This window comes from Varroa jacobsoni, unplaced genomic scaffold (genome assembly GCF_002532875.2).
Source record: "Varroa jacobsoni isolate VJ856 unplaced genomic scaffold, vjacob_1.0 scaffold_538, whole genome shotgun sequence".
Taxonomy (NCBI): Eukaryota; Metazoa; Arthropoda; class Arachnida; order Mesostigmata; family Varroidae; genus Varroa; species Varroa jacobsoni.
This window is the reverse complement of record NW_019213440.1, coordinates 17,259-32,257: the sequence shown is the minus strand read 5'-3', so window position 1 is coordinate 32,257 and position 14,999 is coordinate 17,259. Positions and strand designations below refer to the sequence as shown.

Below are 14,999 nucleotides of genomic sequence, written 5' to 3'. Positions count from 1 at the left end.
AGACCAGAGCCGTCGGCCACTAAATAACGGAGGTTAAGGCTTGTTTTCGCTTTTTCCCCCTTATCTAGCCTTCCCTTCCCGCGTCGCGCGAGACGCTGCAATCAATGGTAGACATAATTAGAAATGAGAAGTTACACGGGTCAACCACAAACCGGTATTGCTGCTAGTAGCGGTGGCGCTCCCCGCCGCAGCACCAGCGCCACTCAGCGGTATTTTAGCAATCTATCTGTTCGCCTGATGTAGTATTGTCATATATCACACACAGTGCACACGTCCGTAAATCCAGCAGGGTCACCGTCGTGCCATGATCTGGCGCTCTATTCCTCTCGCGCTGCTCCTCCCCGCAGCGAGAAGGGTGCCGTGCGGCGCGCGCCGTTTCGAAACTCACCGAGAACAGCGAAAAACTGCCCTCGCATCTACGGTGACTGGGTCGTGTCGGAAAACTGCAGCCTTCGCTGCCAGCCTCCATGTACGTACAGGATCGTCGCGAATGGCGACGCCGCCATATTGCCGAACAGGGAGGCGATGAGAAAATCCTTACAGAGAGAAGCAGCGGCGAAGAGAGTAGGGAGACAGCGGTCGTGACTATATCATTGCGTTGTCGATGAAACATATCTTCGTTTTACCAGATTTTTGTTCTGGCGATGCTGTTTGCACGCAACAGCGACAACAACTGAATTTTTCGGCAAGAGCCAACAGCGCACATCGTTTTCGACGACACTTCATTCTGAAAAATATTCTACCAGTGTTGAACGACAGCACAAATCGGTTTGTGCTTGCCCTTCGCTCTCGTCTCCGGTATAAGCCAACTGGGCGGCAGAGATACTTGCCAACAGCTCCCTATCCGCCGCGTCAATGGAGCGATAGTGGCAGGCGATGAGCGGGCACGACCTATGTGTTTGTGCACAAGACGCGCGATCACTTAGCAAAGATATGAGAAGGGCAATGAAGGATAGGAAGAGTGCCGCTTCGAGGGGGAATGCAGTCACACAAGCAAATTGATCGGGTACAGCCGCTTGCGGTACGATACGTTGGTGCCTGTCATAGACTTCCGTAGTACGGCAACGTTCTTGGCAACAAGGCCAACAAAATAGTGCTAGTATTAAGCACACAAAGCTCACACATACGTATAGACATACCTCGCACACTTTAGTTAGTTCGTTCTTGCGATTTAGAGATGGCTAGAAGAGCCCTGTTGTGGCGCGTTATGACGAGAGTCGTGCTATATTTGGATGCGTATCCGTACAGACTCATGTTGAGCCAGCTCGCTTGGGAAATAAAGGTTAAGCGTTGCTTCAATGATGTCGTGAGGATAAGATCAGACATATCGTAGTAAGCAGGCACATCATTGTATATTTCAGAAGTCTATTCCCGCAAGTCATTACATAGCGAGATATGTTAAAGCTGCGTGTAAATGACCTCTGATTGATCCAGCGTATTCCCATTGGCCAATAGCCAGAGGTACTGAAGAATTCGTCGTGAATGCTATTCACCCCACGAACCCCGCCGATCTCGTGAATGAATCTATGATGTAAGATGATCAGATTGATAGACAATGATAAATAGAAAGCTTTTATAACACAACGGTCGAAGTGATCGCGTCAAGCGTTTGAAAAAAATCTACATTTCTATCTAGAATATCCTGCATTGCACCAAACAACTGCAGTAATTACGAAATTGTTTACGTATCAACCAACATTACTTTATAGTACAAACATATGATAATATATGTATATATATATATACAAAAAAGCTATCGCAAACGGGTTTTAATGTGTTTGACTTTGGCCACGCTAATTTCCACTTTAGTTGTTTCAGTAAAATCCGTTCATCTTACCGTCCGAATCTTATCGACGAATTCAAGGCTCGCTCATAACTATAAGCAACGTTTATAGACTGTCGGATAGAAATCAGTGTAGCGGATGAATGTAACGTGAAATGAGACTAAATTTGACCTACCATGTTTGCTGGGTCAGTCTGTACATAATCTGGGCTTTTTTCGGTATAGTGCAGTCACCCAAGTAAAGAGGGCAATGTTCGAAACGTCCGTGCAAAAACTTAGTTTCACGCATTGCTCACGGTAATGACATCGACCCCACCTCATCGGAGCGTTCAGTTTGGTAACATATTATATGAGACGTGCAAGACCCCATATAACAGGATAGTGATGGAAAATACCAAGTATACTAGGCTATATAAATATCGTTGTCAATCGAGTCTATCATCACCAAATTGAAATTTGCTATGGCAAAGAATAACACGGGTAACATTTATATCCTCAGCCCTCTACTCTTATACATAATCTCACTTGGCAAGTATAAACATGAATGCGTAGTTTAGCGAGCACACTTTTTACACGAAGTTGACGCACGTATGAACGTCTAACTAAAGACAATAACTTAGTTCAACTTACGGCAAATATCCGAACTGGCTCACAAAGTTCAGTCATTACGTAGGTCGAACGCATAATCCGAGGGCATCATGAATCTTCTATAATCGTCGTTCAACTGTTTGCAAACAAGCATATTTAATCGGAACCTAGTCAGGCAAAGTCTAGCGTTATTATCAGTAGTAGAATCCTATTAGGTTAACCTTGTTCATCATCTGTCATGCTCACAGGAGTGTTTTTTTTTCGAGAACAAAGGCTATGTTTGTGATCATGATAGCCGCTGGTGGATTTGCACATCGACGTTGCCCATCAAGCCAAACCGCTATCAGTCTCAAAGTCTCATTGCCCACCATCGTATTACATTACGATGTACCATGTGCGGATAATGTGAAGATGTTCGAAAAACTGGTTGAAAGATGGCAGGCTCACTTAGGCTTAACACCTTGGTTCCTAAAAATGTAAAAATAAATCTGATGTTGGGTGAAACGCAACACAGGCACACTCGCTTGTAGCCAACAAAATGATTACTACGTCGTTCATAGGCTGTCAATATCATTTTTCGTATACCACGAGATAAATAAATTACGGCAAGCCACATTGTCCAATGACAGTGTTGTTAAAACATTGGGAACATTATTTTAAAAAAACCCATAAAACAAGAGTGAATAATTGGCCCACCTTATGCAGCAGAGGACAGTTTCAACGTTACATAATTCCATTATGCATTACATAATTCCAACGGTGCCAGTAATCGCAACATATATCTATGGAACTTCATTGTACGCCCGCCAAGGTATGATTATAATAATCGTACGGCCGAGAGAGCAGATGTCAAAGGTTACCACGAAGCGGCGACTCTGTCGGCCCATGTTTCCTGTTTTTCAACCTAGCGAAAGAGATATGTTTTTTCTCTTCGATGTTTTACTCTTTTCATGTGTATCTGAGTTGCTGTTAACGCTGTGTGTTACTGCGCTGCCGTAGCGTTCTCTGTCAACGCGATGAGGTCGTCACCAGACGGCTGGCCATGCTAGAGATCGAAAGCCGCTAAAGTTAGTCTGGTAGGTACGCCTGTACTACAATTTTCTGTCCGATCATCGTATCGGGGTGCCGTCGATTCGTCCGACTGTCGGCTTGCTGTCCGGCTTGCTACGCTTACCGGCCGATATGCTCATGGGTCGCCATCGTCCGGAGCACTGGTTCCTTTTCTGTACGTAGCTATTGGTGGGATCATTCAAGCACGACCGCACGACCCTGACAGAACAGCCCGCCACTAAAGAAGATCGGTTACTGTCGCTATTGTTTACTTCGAGCAGCCCACAGTTATGTATAACTTACTTGTACGGCGCTTAGAAACGTTCAAGCGCGAGCTTGAAGCTACACGACGGTTAGGGAAAACGGGGACGAAGCTTTGGCGAGTATTATTGCTGGGTTCATACGTATGTTAGCGAGTGTGACAGACTGATAGTAAGGCAATGTAGTATCGTTCGTTTTGCTGTTATTCTATTGGTGCATCTATATAAAGCTTCGTGACAAGGACACCCAGCATTTTGTAGTCTATCGTTTCGGTTGAAGGTGATTGGTCTAAAAAGATCGTCTTGCTGATAGTTGTGTACGCATTAATGAACAAGATTTGGGTTCGGCATGAGAGGAACAAACAGAATTAAGTCTTAACGTTGATCTATCTACTTATGGGCGGGTAGCTATTGCCGCTGCAAGGAAAGCGTAATCAGATTGCCCCGAAGAAATGCCAAAGGTCATTACTACACGTTCTCCGTCGTGACTAAAAAGAATCTGGCCAGTATATTACAATACTCAGGTCGATTTGTCCAAAACGGCCGATGGTAATGGGCGCATTAAAGGAAAAAAATATCATATCATAAATCTGTTCAGACGTGCATTAGATATCACAATAATAAGGCTTTCTTTAGATTCCATAGCATGATAACTTCTACTTTGCTAAGTTGAACTACCCAAAGACGTTGTCCGAAATACAAGCCCCCACTAGACGTAGCATTCGCAGATTTTATTAATAAGGAGGGTTTACCGATTTAATTCGAAGGACTTAATAGTTCTGGTAAAATGTTATGTCACCCATCAATAAGCCTGACTTTAGACACAGCTCATGGAAGACACAAAGTTTTGAAGCGAACGTCCATTATCACACGTAGGGCATTCCTTATGAAGACGTGTCACCATTTGTCCTTACGAATTATCTATCTAGGTACGCTTATGAACCTCAATCAGTGAGCATGGCGGCTTTATCTAACAGCTATCTCTGACTAAATAAAAACACGCGCAGTTTGTGAACGTACCTTAGATTGAGATGAGCCATCGGTGTATATATATATATATGCGTGCGGGTTTATAAAATTTCACGCATTAGACGTGTCATTTGTGCAGTTTATTACTGATGGTGATTCAACGACTGTTGTTTGTATTCGGTAGCCTGCCAAATATGTATGCTTCTACGCAGATTGCGACAGTTGGGCTTCGGTAGCACGGAAAGACGCAAAAAGTTACGCCTCATTTATACAACGCAGTGTCAGTTGTACAGATTGGGGTTTGATTCGTACGTTACCTATCGGTAAATACCATTAGAACAAGCATCTCTATGTAAACATAAGACCTTCATCAGCTAATGAAAGACTTGAAGTCTATCGCTCAAAAAGTGAGTCTCAATCAAACTTACTAATCACATTATCTTTCGAACTGTGATTGCTGAGCTGTGCTTACAAGCAAACCGTGCGGCATTTTCAAGTCTAACGAAAACCCTTCATTAAATGTTTGCTCTATTTCGCTTTTTATAAAAAAAAAAGTCTGTATTGTATAAAACTCGTTAGTAACAGGATCGAATTGGCATCAGTGAAGCGTCTACGTAATTTCGACAATAACTAATAATACGAACAAGCCAATGATGTATCAAACTCAGTCCGGGAAGATATCATGTATTTTTCCCATTAACAATTGAAGGCGTAATTTAGACGCCGCAATAAAATAGATGGCGTAATCTCTAATCAAATGCTACCAGCATTACGTGGCACTGATTTGATAACTAAATCTACTTCTTGCCGCCTCTGCTGCTGTTGCACAAAGATATGGCGTACAGTTATTTTCTGGAACTACCACGTAATCATGAGGAAACGTCAAAATAATGACGATGACGGTATTTTACTGATTAGTAATGGCTACGTAAGAAGCATCAACTATACGCAAGACCTATGCGGTACTTCCGTTTCATTGCCATTATACGTATATCCCGTGCGCCTTATAGCATCGCTGTCCTCGGTCTCGCCCTCTCGTATAACTTCTGCCCTTTCTGCTAAGGCAGTCCGTGTTCTGAAAATATTGAACAGATTAATTTGATTCATAATGAATTGGTCGCACTACCGATGAGCGTAGACTCTGTCACGAATGGAAAGCAATTGAAGGGGGATGCAGCAGTAATTCGATAGAAAGAGGCTTCGGTAGTTCTTTCGTGAGAGCAAGCTTGCTTTATAGCCGAGGTATGAGTTCTAGTCCTGCGCGGATACATAGCCATGTCACGACATCCGGAAGATGAAGCCAAGAGAAACGCAGAACGACTCGCGATCTCTTGGCGGTTAGTATATGAACATAGAAAATGGACATGATGTACTCTGACTTTTTTGTACGAAATGGGTCTGCGGTTTTGCTTGCGAGCTTGAAGCAAATCAGGGGTAGGACGTGAAGCATCACAGAGCTTACGAAGGCACAGGGGTCAAAGAGCTGAGTTATGGAAAAGATTACAAACCTAGGACAAGATAAGCTGATAATTTTAGGCTACGTTATTGTCGATTTACATGATCTTCTTCACGCGGCAGCTGTATTGCTCACACACTGTCCCATCTCTTTTGACCATAATGCTCTACATTGTCACCACAAAATAAATTATGTTTGTTGTGAACCATCTATACTGAACGAAATGTTGATTTCGACTCGCTATTAATTTTTTTTTTACCAATCTTCATTAGGACACGGAAAGCAAACGTTTCTTTTAGGGCCTTTTTCTTTAAACCATGACCGCTTCGCTGTCCTTTACTCTACTTGATACAAGCCAGCGAAGCGGTTGGTGCCGAATGTAGATAAAAATAAGACTTGATAAATAGATATAGAAACCTCGCCGGAGGGACGCCGGCTAGCTTGCCACTATCGACTTTATAGAGAGACCCCACGAAACACGTCCAATTCAAGGTGTGTACTTAAATATTCGGCCGAATGTCCAGCCTATCTAGTCAAGCAAACAGGTTTTATCGATACCTGAATTTCCTGTCTGTATATTCCTCGAGCGTTCCCTGATCAATCAAAACTCCCATTCTAAGACGGGCAACGGAACACTGCCTGTATGGCGAAGGATCTACCGTGACTAAGCTGAATTAGTAATATAATATAATAACTGAATAAATTAATTTAAGAGATCATTCTACCGGGCGAAAAGACGTACTATATACACAACTAGAAGATTTATCATTGACAATTTTTCGTATGCTACGGGCTTAAGTGTGCTAAAACGTAACATTTGTTATTCTTGTAAATGATCTTATTCAATCTGGCGGCTGATTCGCTCTCAGAAAGTTCGTACTCCACGTGATCTGAGGAAGTTTTGATAAAATTAGGTGCCTTAAAAAGTTCGTTTCACAAAAAAGCTCTAGCAAATGTAAATACATTGCTGTCTAGGATGAAGAAAAAGGGCCTGGCAATCTGCTACTGTAATAAATAGGAACAAACAATCATAGTGGAAATTCTTAAATGTAATACGTCAATTATGATGTTATATGTAATAACGGGATCAACGATGGTATGTACCGTTTATACGTGTGGAGCGAACCAGTGGAAGTAGTTCCGCGCAAAGGGCCTATGTCAATTAGTTGAAATAGTTCGGCAACATTTAAAAAAAGTGCGGTTTTTTTATTATTTAAAGATGCGGGTCACAAGTAGATTGACCCAGTCAAATCATAGGTTCTCTACTGCAGGGACGTATCGCATGACCATGACCATTGTCTGAGCAGAGGAAAATGTGACGTGATAAAACGACTTCCCTATTTGCTTTTGTTTGTAAATGGGTTGAGGATTTTGGGAAACACGCCCGACGTGGGTTTCAAGAAAAGCTCGTTTTTTTTTTCTTTTTTGAAAATTCTCCAAATCGACTTCGACTATCGAACGTGACAAGTCACCTTGCCACTACCGTGTCGTGTTAGGGCTGTTACGTACCCGTAAATGTAGGATTGCAGGTTTAGAATTTAAGCGAGTCACCTTAAATTAGGTAGACCTATGCTAAGACGACGATAAACTGTTCGAATGGAGCGTTTCTGTCACGCATATTTTGCTTTAGCTCGAAGTTAAAGTAACGCTTGCCATAAAAATTTGCCCACTAGGCAGATGGCGCATGCATATATTTAGTTATAACCATGATAGCACCCAAATGGTTCCAACGCGTACATACCAATCATTAAACATACACCTTTCCCGCCTTATGCTAATTTAAACTTTCGTCAAGGTATTTACGTGAACAGTTTCCAAGGTAACACATAAACAAGTAATTTTTTTCGTCAAGTTTTAATTTATTTCTTCTTTCGTAGTTTTATTAGATACATGTATATGCATGGCATGCATTTTTCTCAGCGATACCGCCACATTTTGATCAGTCTAAAGAGTAGCTGTCATCTTGGTCTGCAAGGCACGTGTTTATGAATGTCAGGTACTCCTCATTTGATGAAAGTCTATTCTTTGAGCGAAGCATTGACCCTAGGAAAGGGAAAAAATGATTGGGGCCAGATTTGGTAAATATGGCGGCTGTTCAATCAACCCGTAGCCCACCTTGTAGCTTTTTGTCATGCCGACCATTGCTATCGCGCCTTTTTTTTGAGTGACTAATTAACTAAAGCATGTTGGTTGAAAGGTCGGTACATCGTAACCCATTTGTTCACATCACATACACATAATAGGTATCCACGTCCGAATTTACACACACGCACACAAGATATACCTGCTTTATGTGCATGATGTTGTCCGATAATCCTGCGAACAATTTTTATCTTTATCTTACTGTACCTTTCCACCATTATATAAAAATACTTTCTTAAATTATTAAGGTAGATTTCTATATCATTACTTAAATCTATAGCAAATACGTTTTTTTTTTCGGATGTGTCAAACACCTAATTTGACAGTCGTCTACCAGCGTTTGGTGGTAGGGCATTTGATGAGCATTCGAGGTTATTAATAGTCGTTGTATTGTCTTTTTAGCATTCTTCTCTTCATTTAAAGGCTGATACGACCACGTTTTAGTCCGGCTGTTCAAAATTTGACGGTATCAGACGACTGTGAAAAATCGCCATACACAGCGCCGATGTAAATTTTCTAAAGGCCAAAATTTAATAACGGCTTGATATTGGTTTTTTCCAGTTTCTATGGAAACATAACATCTACCGGCATAGGTAGTTGTCAAGTAAACAGTTACGTAATTACATAATTGTTACACCTGTTCTAACCTGCTGTGCAAAGCGTACGGTCAACTTCTTTTATATGTAGATTTTGGACAGGAGTTGTTTTTTATCGAGCACCCTTCATCTATGTATTATTGCCAGCAAGGACTGGTCATCGAATGGAACTTGTTTTCGTCGATCCGTCCATTGTCAGTTCCGAGATCCTTTCCAAACGTTGGGGCATAATCGGCCTGAATTTCAGATGTAGTTAATTGTTGAATCGTAAACGAGCTTAATAGTTGAATTTTTTGGCCCTGTATGATCTACTTGGGTCGACATTGGTAGGAATATAGTTATGCACGTGCTCAATAACAAAATTGTTGTTGTTTTTTATTACATCCGCTCTGCTCTCAGCATATAGCCAAATATGTACCGAGCATTAATGGAGTCAAATTGTCAGGAGAGCGAAGATGTCACCTACCTTGGACTGAGTCCGGTGTCTGCATTAGCAGATGGATCTAGCCGTCAACCATTTATCTCTTAGTCGACACTTAGCCACCCATCGGGACGATATTAGCAGCATGAACAAAATGGCGGTTTATACTGGGTTAGAGATTACCTAAAGATGACAATAGAGATAGACATTCTCAACAGGACAAGCCGCTTAAAAACCTCTGTTTCCATTAATGGCAGACGAACGCCAAACGTCTGCATTGTAATTTACATTGCAACATTGGCGAAAACGTTCATCGTATATTGCTCGGTTACAGACCGAGTCGCTGCTTTGCTCGCTGCCACTAGCAGTTTCAACAAGAAAAGACACCGGAGTATCTGTTCGTCGACTTGAAGCGATTGCAGCCGGTTACGGCCGGTGCAAACGCCTGCGTCAGCAGCAGTCAGCCTAACAGGCGCTCTATCCATCTAGACGTGTGAGTACGCACCATTTTTGCCCTCGATATCAGGTAAACTGAAATAGGCGCATATAGGTTGATGATGAATGTAGTTGACGTAGGATTGAGAGAGCAACTTGTAACTTTTTTGTTGAAATTAAATAGACCCAATATAATCTTTTGCCGTTTGTAGTTTGTGTTAGTAGTTTTCTGTTCATATTTATTCTGTATGACAGTAGCATACATGCAGAGTAAGATAGATACTGATTAAAGAAACATCCTCGTAAGGTTTTTCTGTTTTCGTTTTTATTTTGCGTCACTGGAAAGACTTCGGGGCGCCAGCTAAGACTCCAAATGAGATCTGCTGATTGCTTGACGAGGGCTAATGTCTGTAAATACAAAATATGCTATATCATGTTGTAAACGACGTTTATAAAATTATCTATAATTATCATCGTTACCTTGTCGGCTAGCTTATAACAGGGCAAGAGCAGAGTTTCGTGCCTATTGTTTTATTTATTTGAGTTTACACCCGTTCATGAACCGTTCTGGTAATTATTCTACGCGTGAATTATTACGATTTTTGGAAAGGAGATGGCGTGTAAATCGCAACGCAGCCGTGAGAAAATTAAGCAAAAATCGACCATTTCAAGTATATTTCAACCGACAACGATATAGTTCGACGTCATTTGACTGAGCCCGCCACACTCTTAGCGTCGAACGCTAAATTGGCGTGGATTTGGCCCGGAAGGAATTCAATTACGCGTAGAAAATACGATCCTATGAAAAAAAAATGGTTTCAGGCTTCAATCATTGCAATGGGGGACCCCACGTTCAATAGCAAATCGATGTCTTTCTTTCCTTTCTCTCGCTCGCTCGCTCGCTCGCACACATTCTTTCTTCGTCTTCGATATCGATTTTCTACTCAAACAGAGACAATTGCTGTTCCCACTTCCAGGAATCTAATGCCAGTGTGAGTGATAAGTTCGTCCAATATTTTTTGCGTATATTTGCTTCTCACAGAGGTTTTATGGATCATACCGTGATGAAACTGCACAGACTTTGTTTAATGGTCTGTATTGTAGCATTTACTTCATCCTGGACTAATGCCTCACAGTCCGGTGGGCCACCGATCGTGGTCAACACATGGGCATTTCAGGCTGCTACACGTGAAGCATGGAGAACTCTTCTCAAGGGAGGAAGCTCGCTTGATGCTGTCGAGGACGGATGCAGCCGCTGTGAAGATCTACAGTGTGATGGTACAGTTGGGTATGGCGGTAGCCCTGATGAGAATGGTGAGCTGTTTTCAAAAATAGTCGAAACACAAAAATCGTATAGGAACGTTCTGGAGGCAGAGTTTTGACAATTTCTTATTCGATGAGAACGCGGCCACCGAGCTAGAAGTTAGTGGTAGTTAGGGTCTATTATTTGCGATTAAACCTGCTCTAAATATCAGCTGATTTTATGTATCCTTTGTACATTTTCTATTCAGGTGAAACTACCTTGGATGCACTCATCATGTATGGGCCCAATCGTAACGTGGGGGCAGTTGCTCAACTTCGCAGGGTTAAATATGCAATGCGAGTGGCCCGCAAGGTTCTTGATCATACTTCACATACTCTACTAGTAGGAGATTTGGCCACGGAATTTGCCAAAGCGATGGGATTTCAGGAGGCTGATCTCAGTACGAATAAATCCAGGCAGGTCAAAATCACTGTACAATGCACAATGTTTGCAAAGAAGACAGTTATTTCTGTTTTTCTAGTACTACAAGGTGCCGATTAGACTTGGATGTAACTTATCTCATCCTAAATGTACGTGTTATCTTGACGCACAGTACTTAAAATTTGATGTTGACTTGTTAGTCATCATATTAATCAGAGCTCCTTAATTGGAATCGGCATTTGTAATGCTTCGGTGAACACGTAATCAAGTCATTATTATAAGGAGTGGCAGTGTGATTTTTAAATTTTGGCGCTCTAAATATGCACAGAACATATAATAGGTTTATATGTAATATGAGGTATGATGATCCCCTTGTGAACATATGTTTTACAGTCTTGAGAAGAAAATTATAATAACATTAACTATATCTGTAAAATCAATCTAGATCATGTAAGGTATTAAGTGAGTTAAGCATAAAAATATAATAATGAAAATCCTCTTACTCCCCAGAACGATTTACGAAAAATGGAAGAATGCGTCTTGTCAGCCCAACTATTGGACCGACGTGATTCCAGACCCGAAGTCGTCATGCGGACCCTACAAACCAACCCAGGACGTACCGCTTCGGCTGCGTTGGAAGAACATGGATTCAGTACATTCAAGTCAAAGACGAAGCATACCAGTTGTGTCTCGGTGGAACCATGATACCATTGGAATGATTGTAATAGACGGACACGGCATTATTTCAGGAGGAACGTCCACGAATGGAATGTGCCATAAAATTCCGGGACGGGTTGGTGATTCGCCAATACCCGGTGAGCCAAACGTCGTAGATTTATGTTCCAGTAGCCACAATAGGCTGAATTAACACTATTGGTAACTCATATATGGAAAATGTACATCAAAAAGTATTTTGTTTAGAGAGTGCATTGTATTTGTTGTTCTTTACGTCAAACGTAATTGACGATGCTATCGCTGCATGATTTTTTCTATCGATCATAATTTGCATAGGTGCTGGTGCGTACGTTGACCAGGATGTAGGGGGAGCAACAGCCACTGGCGATGGCGACGTTATGATGAGGTTTTTGCCATCATATCAGGCTGTAGAATTTATGCGGCAAGGGTAAGTACACGCCGGTACGACATCTCAGTCATAATTTAACATCTACAATACACGTATTTGTAGATTGTTTTTCTGTATAACGAATCCAGCGTTTTTTTAGAGATAGGGTATGCTACATAACGCAGTGGTTAGCTAGGCTTGCATGACTCGTTTATTCGACCACAAATCATTATGAGAAACTAGTTTGCCTCAAGGTATATATATATATATATATATATATGCATCGCTGGCAGCAGTTATGCGTAAAGTTAAATACTGATGTATTCTTAAACTCTCTGAATGAATTTTTGCAAAGACGCTTGGAACAGAGTCTGAAACAGCCTTTGAGGAGCATATCATAAATTTAGACTATACCGCTATTGTATTGCTAGTTGACCCACCTATACATTATCTAATTAAGGCTCTCCTTAATACGTAGTCTGCGTAGTTTATATGGTATTCCTTCTCATTTGTCAAGACCTCTTAGCAATGTTAAGATGTCATTTGAAATTTGTCCGCTTTCAAGTGAATGAAACCTCTCATAAAACTTGACTTCACTACTCCTGTCTTTACGTAAGCATCTTATACGACCAAAAACGTTAGGTGTCGCAATAATCGTAGTGTATCTTTGTATGGATTCGATTAATTTCACGCGCATCCCTTATCCTGTTAACTTGGCTTAGGTTACAGCCAGCCGAAGCATGTCGACAAGCGATACGCCGCATTAGTCGAGCCATTCCGACGTTTCAAGGCGGCCTCGTTTGCGTCAACGTACACGGAACCGTGGCAGCTGCTTGTCATGGACTTTCGTTTTTTCCTTATTCCACAATTAGTGGACAAACTAACGGGGCGGTGCTCATACAGAACGTAACCTGTGAGCAAGGTACAGTTCTCGAAATGCAGAATAATTAGGCCGACTGTTGACGCGACGAAGATCGTAGACGATACCGAACATATAATAATAATAATAATAATAATAATAACGTTGCCTTCATCGACAAGGAGCAATAGGTGTCTTAGAAATTGTGTTTTTCACTCTGAGGATGCAGTAATGAACGTGGCATGCTAGACACGGCGAGCGTTTGTATTATATATCTACTTGTGTTATCAATATACGATTTCTATTTTGTTACTTAACCTCTACAGCAATGCGAGCATTTATGCCAAAATATAAGCAATAAGTCTTCTTTTTCTTCACTAATTATTGTTGTGAGTAAATATTGATCCTATGAGAGGATTAGTTTAGCCTTGTCAGATCTGTAATCTGTGACGTTCTAGTGGAAATGTTTGCCTGGCCATCTCCTTCGGTAGTATAAATATATTAATAAGTAATGACAAGCTATCCCGTTGGTCCTTGCACCACAAGGACGACTGAATCCCTCAAGCGTGAACATAGGTCTTCTACTGGGTGTATACGCAGAATTTACTATGCATAGATATATGAGCACTATTAAGCTCCATACTAATAACCTTAGGTATTTCCGTCGCCATGACGTGATTCTTAAGTAAACGTGGCGTTTCTTCCGATACAAACGCGTTGGTAGTAGTAATACGCCATATAGAATTGTCAAAATCAGTGTTGCCTGTTCTACATGTCGAAATGTGTGACTGTTTACATCGTTTCAAACTGCTGGGCTCACCATGAGCGGTCGTATCATTGTGACCCGGTGCAAGACAAATAGGATGAATGGGTAGACCTCCCTGAAATATTTAAGCATTAAGCAACAGGCATGTTTAAGTTGCCACGCCATCCAAGTATGCTTGTTAGCAATGTTTATCGAAAGCTCTCTTTCTGGTCGTCTTAATCCGACGCGCGGGGCCATAACGGTGAGAGGATAGCATAGCTTCGTTGTCGCTGTTCAGGTGGGGTGCATCTCATATTCAAGACCCGATGTAGCACATAAACTTTTTTCTAAAAAGCATTCACGGAAGAAGGACAGAAAGATCAAAAAGACTAAATAAACGCACCAGAGAATATTCCATCAGATAGGATTATACAACGGATACACATGGTTCTATAAACAGCGCTCGCAGTAAGAGATTTGAAATGATGTGGCATTGTTCTGGCCTTCCGCAGCCTGGTAGGAGGTCTTCAAATGAAGACACTTGTTGAGGTGATTTGCCTGTGCATGACGTTGAATCGTCCCACAGCCTCACAGATTTCTTACCAATGTTGTAATTTTACGGTTAGCATTGAATAGTCGACCTGCTCTGAGAAGACACAAAAATCGCAAATCTGCATATGAAAGTTACAGGATAACTCCCAAAACCGTACAGTCGAAGATTCATCCCTCTGAGCTGTATATTTACGCGGAGTCTATAAAATTATTAGTCTGAGCTCTTTAACTACATTTTTTTTTATTTTACTATTTCGTTCGAGATAAGCATAGCCCGAGATAATGAGCTTTCTACTATACAGTAGTTATACTATATTAGTATATCGTTCCTGGACATCATGGACCATTTAAGATGAACTCAGTAAAATTTAATCAGAAAAACCAGATTAGAATCAA

The 14,999-nt window shown here is 41.5% G+C and overlaps 2 protein-coding genes across 3 annotated transcripts in view; one reads left to right on the top strand and one right to left on the bottom strand.

The window, feature by feature from the left end:
• LOC111261265 (uncharacterized protein C18orf19 homolog B) overlaps positions 1-9,456 on the bottom strand; it is a 28,789-nt gene extending 19,333 nt beyond the window's left edge. Inside the window, exon 1 of the mRNA XM_022834618.2 lies at positions 9,311-9,456. Within this exon, the coding sequence (XP_022690353.1) occupies positions 9,311-9,335 (25 nt within the window). The 5' untranslated portion in view covers positions 9,336-9,456. The remainder of the gene's footprint in view (positions 1-9,310) is intronic.
• Positions 9,457-9,577: 121 nt separating this feature from the next.
• Positions 9,578-13,683, top strand: LOC111261264 (N(4)-(Beta-N-acetylglucosaminyl)-L-asparaginase). 2 transcript variants are annotated; one of them, XM_022834614.2, is made up of 6 exons: positions 9,578-9,758; positions 10,743-11,014; positions 11,212-11,419; positions 11,895-12,199; positions 12,396-12,507; positions 13,170-13,683. In XM_022834614.2, exons 2-6 carry the CDS (start codon positions 10,750-10,752, stop codon positions 13,396-13,398), a joined length of 1,119 nt encoding a protein of 372 aa, XP_022690349.1. In that variant the 5' UTR covers positions 9,578-9,758; positions 10,743-10,749; the 3' UTR covers positions 13,399-13,683. The 2 variants fall into 2 exon arrangements, with proteins under 2 accessions (XP_022690349.1, XP_022690350.1); XM_022834615.1 differs by having other exon boundaries at positions 9,578-9,791.
• The last annotated feature ends 1,316 nt before the right edge of the window (positions 13,684-14,999 follow it).

Bases quoted from the DNA above. Each gene is read 5' to 3' on its own strand.
- LOC111261264 (XM_022834614.2), top strand. From the start codon at position 10,750: ATGGATCATACCGTGATGAAACTGCACAGACTTTGTTTAATGGTCTGT. The intron at 12,200-12,395 runs GTGAGCCAAACG...TAATTTGCATAG, and splicing joins TGGTGATTCGCCAATACCCG to GTGCTGGTGCGTACGTTGAC. The intron at 12,508-13,169 runs GTAAGTACACGC...AACTTGGCTTAG, and splicing joins GTAGAATTTATGCGGCAAGG to GTTACAGCCAGCCGAAGCAT.